This window comes from Oryza sativa, chromosome 8 (assembly GCF_034140825.1).
Source record: "Oryza sativa Japonica Group chromosome 8, ASM3414082v1".
Classification (NCBI taxonomy): domain Eukaryota; kingdom Viridiplantae; phylum Streptophyta; class Magnoliopsida; order Poales; family Poaceae; genus Oryza; species Oryza sativa.
Genome location: NC_089042.1, coordinates 17188186 through 17196701, shown reverse-complemented (window position 1 = coordinate 17196701; position 8516 = coordinate 17188186). Strand labels below are relative to the sequence as shown.

General features: G+C 37.0%; 1 protein-coding gene across 14 annotated transcripts; it reads right to left on the bottom strand.

Annotated features, from left to right (window-relative positions):
* Positions 1 to 1878: 1878 nt before the first annotated feature.
* On the bottom strand, positions 1879 to 7482 carry LOC107275885 (uncharacterized). 14 transcript variants are annotated; one of them, XM_026027382.1, is made up of 21 exons: positions 6890 to 7482; positions 6304 to 6569; positions 5929 to 6197; positions 5629 to 5832; positions 5427 to 5519; positions 5238 to 5333; positions 4810 to 5154; positions 4475 to 4725; positions 4322 to 4387; positions 4160 to 4225; positions 3992 to 4057; positions 3793 to 3858; positions 3630 to 3695; positions 3465 to 3512; positions 3324 to 3386; positions 3173 to 3238; positions 2951 to 3010; positions 2776 to 2841; positions 2558 to 2605; positions 2238 to 2474; positions 1879 to 2147 (listed from the first exon to the last, which is right to left on the bottom strand). In XM_026027382.1, exons 8-21 carry the CDS (start codon positions 4646 to 4648, stop codon positions 2127 to 2129), a joined length of 1113 nt encoding a protein of 370 aa, XP_025883167.1. In that variant the 5' UTR covers positions 4649 to 4725; positions 4810 to 5154; positions 5238 to 5333; positions 5427 to 5519; positions 5629 to 5832; positions 5929 to 6197; positions 6304 to 6569; positions 6890 to 7482; the 3' UTR covers positions 1879 to 2126. The 14 variants fall into 14 exon arrangements, 6 of the variants coding, with proteins under 6 accessions (XP_025883167.1, XP_025883166.1, XP_025883173.1 ...); XM_026027381.1 differs by having other exon boundaries at positions 4475 to 4719; XM_026027388.2 differs by lacking the exon at positions 2238 to 2474 and having other exon boundaries at positions 4475 to 4719.
* Between the last annotated feature and the right edge of the window lie 1034 nt (positions 7483 to 8516).

Below are 8516 nucleotides of genomic sequence, written 5' to 3'. Positions count from 1 at the left end.
GCATAGAAAATGGGGGAGTAAAGGTTGGGAAGCGGAAGTATAGAACACACTCTAGTTTTCCACAAACATGCTTTCTGAATTGTGAAACGATGCATCTTTTATGAAAATTTTCTATACAAGAGTTGCCTTAAAGATCATATTAATTTATTTTTTTTATCTAATACTTAATTAACCATGCGCTAATCCGCTGCTCCGTTTTGCATGTCGACGAAAAAGGGTTTCTAACCCTCAATACCAAATACACACTTAGGGTATATGTTCGATACTCCCTCTTCCTATCTTCTACTCACTTGTTTTCCATTAGCACGATTCATCTTTTGCAAAATTCTTCTATAAGAATATTGCTTTAGAAAATTATATTATTTTATTTTTTCAATATTTTTGGCTAATACTTAATTAATCGAGTGCTAATAAGTCATTGTGTCCTGCATGAAGCTCCCAATGCCTACTACCGAACACAACCTAAGCCTAGTGCTAAAGCTTAAGCTATCTTGCAGAAATACAGTCTAAGATCCACTCTACAACCTGTCAGAGGCAGCCAATTGGATCACGCAAGGATTCGAGGGAACTTTCTTGGATTAATCGCTCCAACCCAACAGGATTGAGCCACCGTCAAGTTGCTAGTTCATACTTGTTACAGTACATTTCATCCCTTGAGTACAACATAGCCGACAGTCCATCTCCCTTGCTGCTGTTGCGAATCCTGCACCACGCATGGAAGAGTCGCTTCTCCAAGCGTCCTCACAGTCGCATAGACTGTCACATAGCCTGTCTTTCCCATTGCATCCCAGTCCTAATGCAATTATTAATTTCCCTGGTGCCAAAAAGAAAAAGGAGGCAAGGTCTGTTAGATGAATCATCATGCATAAATATAGGGTATACAGGCATTGGTTACAGCTGTGATTTGTGAGAGCATTGACTCGTTGCTTCATGTTTTTGCAACATTTGTCAATGCATTTTTTGTTTATGTGTTCTACAAGTGGATGAGGAAACAAGAAGCTTGCCCTAGAAGGTCTAAGAGGTTAGTAGCAAAGTATTGTGTGTTGTTCGAGTGATAGCTGTACAGAAAGAGTTAAGATGGAAAACCTGGCATCAAAGTTAAATCAGAAATGCAAGATATTGACGAGTGTAACATTTTCCGACATCGAGTCGTGATCAAATCATATCTTTGATAGCATATATAAAACTAGAAGATGGTATAGTGAGGCATCTCTGTTTCTCCTGAATAATGCTAAGATATGTACATGATGGCAACTTTTTAGCTCCTCATATATAATGATTTCAAGTCCATGGCAACGGTCTGGAGTTTGCAAATATGCCCCAACCTTTATTTATATTTTCATTATCTACATTTGTGGCGAGAAGAATGACACACTACTACAGAAAAGGGGATTGGTGCCAGTTGGGAACTAGACATAGGTATCGGATTTCCCAACCGGCACCTTTGAGGAGGCCTCAAAGGTGGCGTTTTAGAAACCAGCACCTTTGAGGCTGCACTACAAGAGGAACCCCCCTTTAGCAATACATATATGTATTGCCTAAAAGTCTCTATAAGTATTCCTAGGGTCTGCACCAACGCATTTAATATGCGTTGCCTATGCTGCTGTTGCTAGGATCAATTACAACACATAGACAACTGTTGATAACAAGTGGGAATAAGCGTTGCTACTTAGCAACAATTTTAATAGGTTTCAACAATACTTATATATGTTGTTCCCTTGAGAGATGAACAGTTTTATATAATCTTAGCAATGGATATAATCAAGTTGCTGCAACATGTACAAATATTGTAATTTGAGCTATCCACTGTTGGTGGCCTTTGACCAATTATTTTGTCGGGCAAGAGACCCATGAACTCAAAGCATGCACAAGTGACAATAGTCCAATCAATCATGATAATCGATTATATATTAAATATAGTATTTTGCATTACATAGACAATCATCAGCATAATTCATGGCATTAAACCTTTGTTCAGAACATTAATGCAGAAAATAGAATCTAAAGTATATACAAAAAAAACACATCTTGTTGCCCCCATTCTCCACCTTGCAGCCATCATCATTCCGTGACATGTACAGGTGACCTAGTTGCGTACTGGCAGTCACGAAATTTCCCCCACATCTTCACCCATTTATCTTGTCAACCTATAATAGAAAAAATATATAAGCATTAATATACCATTATGAAGACGAAAAGCACATCTCCGAAGTAAGAAGTAAGAGATAGGAACATACGAAAATTGCAGACCACGCAATTTCAAGTCCTACAACATGACCAACAATTTTGTAGCCTTTGTATAGCCTAATCAAATCTTCGGATTTTGCCAATGCAAGATCGACATGAACCATTAAAAATTCATTTCCTAGCTCAACACCTCCAACTCTGCGTGTTGGATCACAACTTACAATAGTGGCAAGAGCCATGTTTGTATTCCGATTTTTCCAACTTTTTAAGAATACTTTAGTTCCAACCTGAAGTGCATAAATACATCCATCAATATTATCAATGTACTTTAAGAAATTCAAGTATCATAAATAATTTCACAGTAAAATACCTCCATTGAATTGTCAGTGATAAAGTCCATTTTGCTGCACTGTTGTTTCTATAAAAAAAAATTTGGATCATGGTTTGCAATTTAACCACAAGATAGAAAGAAAGAAAGACCAAACAGAGCCAATTATTGTTCTCCAATTCAATCATAATACTAGTGAATCATGCATGTTATAGTTTGAATGGACTGATATTTGTAAACATGGTGAATAAAAAAACAACCTTGTATGCACCACCAACTTTATGTGCATGTACCATATGGCTGTCCTGATTGTCAGGTTTCTTGTTCTATAGGGGAGGGCAACAAATCAGTGCTAAAATTATATATATTAAGAAATTTTACTTTCAAACTTTTCTATCAAATAACTTTTGAACTCAATAAGAAGTGAAAACTAACCTTGGCACAAATAATCTCCATCTGTTTCCCATGGTCATTTAGGCCAAAGGTTCGTTTGTTCTAGAATAAAAGAATACATCACATTATCATGAACTATAGTAAACATTCATAGTTAGTTACAAACAGTACCAAATAATATAATGCTATGTATCCATGATAACCATATAATAGGATGCAACCATGGTGAGTTCAGAATAAAAATATAAATTGAAAGACAAGGACCTTGTGTGCAGTAGCATGCTTGGTTGGTGGTGTCTTATCCTCATCTTGAACATGGCTTTGTGAATTCTGTTGTCAAAGAGAGCATATATTCCCAGTTACAAAATAGTGCAACTATTCCCATGTATAAAACAATGAAATTTATGTATATTACCATCACAATGTTTTCCTGCTCAACATGACAAATTTCTTGCAAGGGACCGTCACCATACACTTTCTATCACAGTGGAAAATAAAAGGACATTAAGACCAGATTTTATTAAACTATTTAGACTAAAATATTAGCAAGGTTTACCACTGTTGAATTGTCAGTTAAAAAGTCCATTGTGTTGCATTGCCGTTTCTGAAAAAATAGAGAGAATTTACAGTAAAAACCAACATGATGTGTGTGCTATTTTAGTTGTTGTGTAGTGTTCAATAAATAGAAATAGCATTTTGAACTTGAAACAATTAGACTAACCTTAGAAGCAGTACTATACTTGTTTAGGCTTGGTCTAACAAGCTTGCGGGTAAGGTTCTCTTTGTTCTGCAATACAATCATTATAACTAGTAAATCATGTGTGTTATAGTTTCAAAGAGCTTATATCTGTAGACATGGTGACTTAAAGTGATGAAAAAATAACCTTGTGTGTACTTGTAACTTTGTGTGCATTCAACATATAGTTGTCCTGGTTGTCAGGTTTATTGTTCTACAGTGGAAGGTAACAAATAAATTTTACAAATCTATATATATATTTATATATCGAAATTAAGCTACTTTCAAACACTTATTGACTATGGCATTGAGTTTGAAAGGATAAAGAGAGAACTTAATCAACTTACCTTGTATGCACTAGAAATACTCTTCCCTGGTTGCATAAGCTCATTCTGGTCCAAATTTCCTTTGCGCTGCAATGGAATAGGTCATAAAATTGGCACAAACTATAATGTTCCAATTATTTGTTTACTCTGACATCATGCACTCCAATTAATGAAAAAGTGAAAATTAACCTTGTTTGCACAGGAAGTAATCTTCCTTTGCTTCCCACTGTGATTCTGGCCCAAAGACTGTGTATTCTAGAGTAAAAGAAGGCATATGATTATAATGAATGCTATGTAAATAATAGTGAATATATATATATATAATAATATTTTAAATGCAAAGGCAAGGACCTTGTAAACAGTAGAATGCTTAGTTGGTGGTTGCAAATTCTCATCGTGCACATGGCTTTGTGTATTCTATAGTAAAAGAGAGAAAATAAATGCTATTCCCAAGTAAAAAAACACAGCTATTCCCAGTTATAAGATGGTGCTATATCACATTACCATCAAACTGTTGTCCTGCTGATCCATAATGTTTCCCTCCTCAAACATACAAATTTCTTGCGAGGGGTTGTCACCATACACTCTCTGTCCATAACAGAAAATGAACAGAGATCTATACCACAGTTTATGAGATAATGCAGAAAATGTTATGATATTTCTTCCATAAAGATACATAGCCTCCTTTTTGAATTAGGTATGTCATCACAAATAGCTTCTTTGTTTGTAGACGCTCCATCTAAACCTCCCTGTAACTTCAATTAGGTAAGTTAGATGCATTCATTGGGTCACACACAAGCTCATATAATTTTTTTAAGACTCAACTCCCTTAAATTCACCTGATTCTTTTGTGCCTTTTCCAACTTGGTTGCCTTCTCTTTTAATTGTAAAAGTTTAGCATCATTATTCTCAACATGGCGTTCTAACTTTTCCATCTGCAGTCTAATAGCCATTACATCTTCACTGGAGTTATCCTCCACTGTAGTAAGATTTATATTCTGCAAACGTCGGGAAGTTGGCACATCAAGCACTTGTTTAGGCTTTGGAACTAGTCCAAGACCATGCACACGCCCAGGCTTGTCATCTCCTAGTATTTGGTTCAATGCATCTCCTTTCCAAGCAGTCTTTCCTTTACTAGCATCCGCTAAAGCTGGTTGTTCAGCTATAAGTCTCTTCAAATTATCCTAAACATATGAAAAATTAATACGAATAAAACAACATATGAGAATAACTGAAAAATATCTATGGTTGAGTGTTAATAGTATACCACATGCCCATTTATATTCTTGTCACTTTTGCGCTTGTGTGTGTGGACATAAACAACAGCTCTATGTGGGTTCTTCTTTGCAGGATCTTTTTGTCTCTATGGAACACATGACCAAATCAGTAAAGTCCTAACAGTAGCTATACATGCTTGAAATGGAAATAGATGAATACTATTCAAGACATGTTTTACCATCTCTTCTCTTGTGCGAGCAAAACTCTTTGTCCCTGCTGTGTGAATTGCCTTCTTCTTTTGGCAGTTTTTCTTATTCTGCTCACTTATTCTCTGTTATGGTCTCGTAGAGTTAGCAATCAAAAAAGAATATTGCATTGTTTTGTTTAGTACAGAGTTCTAATTTGTAAGACCATTACAGAAATGAATATGGTACATGTACCTTCGATTTCTCGTTCATCCAATGATTGACAAGAGCAATCCACTGGTCAGAAAGCACACCTTCTGGGACATTGTTGCAATTAGCTTCCTTAGTCTCATTCACATCAAAATACAAATCTTTTAGTTTTGCTTTATATTGCCGCCATCTTTCTCCAATTTTTTTTAATATGAACTCTTCCATCCGAGGAGCATAAAGGAATCTCATCTACATATAGCAACACAGAAACTCATATGGCCATATGGGGATATGCATAACATAATACAAGAAGTTAGCAAAAATGTTGATCTGAAAAGGAATTACCTTTACTTGCTTAAGTATGTCCTTTTTAACTTTTAGTTCATTTGTATTTTTCTCTCTCTTTCCTATTACATATCTCCAGTCTGTGTAGCCTAAGCTACACAGACTACCATTCCTAGCTATCATTCCAAGAAATTTACCCAAAATTCCAGCTTCTTCCCCTACCGCCTGATTGAGATCATTGCATTGAACCACAATTCTAAGCCCTTTCGGAAGGTTCCAAACATCTTTCAGTTTTGTCTTGCCACGTGTTTCAGGTGCTCCATTTTCAACTGTTCGGTGTTAAATTGCAAAGACAAAAGTGATCCTTAGTAATCAGGGATACGAGTAATAATGTCATTATTTCTTACCATTAGGACTGTTAAACTTAGCAGTTACCTCGAACATTAATATCAACATCAGTATCTTCATTGCCTTCATCATCAATATCAACATCGTCATTAGTGTCTTCATTACCTTCTCCATCATTGATATCAAAATCGTCATCAATGTCTTCATTGCCTTCTCCAGAATCATGACATACAGTTTCTTGTTCAGATGGTGTGGCAAGCTGTGGAAGGGTATTTTCTTCTTCAATCTGTTCCTCTGACAAATATTCCTCATTGCTCTGAACAATACGCCTTCTTCTACTCCTTGCCATATCTCTTGCACCCAAAAAAAACCTATCTGTCATTTATGGCGTCGAAAGTATATCATTCTCATTTTAGAAGTAGGACTGTGCTGTACATAGTTTCAGAAAGAATAATTTCAGAATTGATTATACCCTGAGCCATTTTGGATTTGTTTTTGAAGAACAACAGAGTACTGCTGTCCCAAAAGTAATGCTATAATATGGATCTGTTTGTCATACTCACTAATTCATTTGTCCATTTTATAGGCCAACAATTTGAAACAAGTAATGGGTAGAAATAACAAAATTTAATTGGCTGCAAGGTAAAACTAGATCACATATTGTATTGCTTACAGTTGTGTGAAGCCTAGCCGTACGTACACCAGGCTCCTTCAGCTATGGACGGTCAGTGCATCTGACTCCAAACCTGAAAATACAACACATCAAATTGGTAAGTATTGTAGTACTGGAAGGGAATTAGCCTCCATTGCAATTTGGCGACTCAGAGAGGTAGTAAGATGTGCAGAGGGAGGCAGAGATTCCGGGGCTTGGAAACATTGCCGCCAGCCGCGCGGCGTGGAGCAGAGCGAAGTGGACAGCCGGTGTCGGGAGGTATAACCCGCATCAATTGCAGTGCCCCGGTCACCCGGCACATCGGCTGGGGGCGTCTCTGGCCCGCCGCATGCCCTACGTCATCCATGGGGCATGGGGGTCGCCTGCTCGTGGCTGTTAATCGGCAGGAAGGTGCGACAGCAGCGATGGCTGGTACAGCAGCCGGCGGAGCGGAGCGGTGGAAGATCTAGGAGCGCCTGCTTGGGGCTGTGGGTCAGTAAAGCGCCCGGCATCTTACCTACAGATCAACACCGATGAAGACGAGGAGGAGAACCGTAGAACGACGGGAGAGTTCATAGGAGAAAGGAATCCCACAACAGGAAAGAGATTTACTCAGAGAGTCAGGATAGAGGAAAGAGATTTTTAGGGGCAGTTGGCTTGTTTTTCTCGATGGGGAAGGTGGGGGCAAAAAAAAAAGTTGGCGGCAAAAAAAAGAAAACTGAGAAAAAAATTGCGGGAGCAAAAAAAAAGGAGGGAAAGAGTGGAGGGAGAAGAAAATAATTTTCGGAGAGGCACAAATTGCTAAATTCAGATCGATTTGGGGTTGATTTGTCCGTCAAACTAGTTATTTAAATTATATTAGCACGATAAAAAAATCACGTGTTATTTCATTGTCGATCTTGACCGGACAGACCGCATGAAAAATTATATATAATTAAATAACAGTAATTTAATTTTTTTTAGCACAACCAAAAAACAAGTGTTTTTTCGTTGTCGGCCCGGTCTGGACAGACTGGATGAAATTTGGACGTAACATATTTTGGTCTTAAAATAGTACTTATTTAATTTATCTAAGCACGACCGAAAAGACTGGACGTAAAATTTGTGTTAAAATAGTAGTTAGTTAATTTATCATAGAACGACAAAAAAAACACGTGTTTTTTCATTGTTGACCCGGTCCGAACAAACGGGATGAAATTCGGACATAACATATTTTTGTCTTAAAATAGTAGTTATTTAGTTTATATTAGAACAACCGAAAAGACACGTGTTTTTCCATTGTCGACCTGGTCCGGATAGACTGCATGAAAAAGTGGCATAATATATTTTAGGTCTTAAAATATAGTTAATTAAAAATGTTAGCACGACAAAAAAATCATGTGTTATTTCATTGTCGACCCGGTCCGGACAGACCGCATGGAAAAGAGATGCAATATATTTTTGGTCTTAAAATATAGTTATTTAAAAAATGTTAGCACGACCAAAAAATCACGTGTTATTTCATTGCCGACCCGTTCCGGACAGACCACATGAAAAATATATATAATTAAATAACAGTGATTTAATTTTTTAGGACAACAAAAAACCACGTGTTTTTTAATTGTCGACACGATCCGGACAGACCGTATGAAATCTGTACGTAAAATAT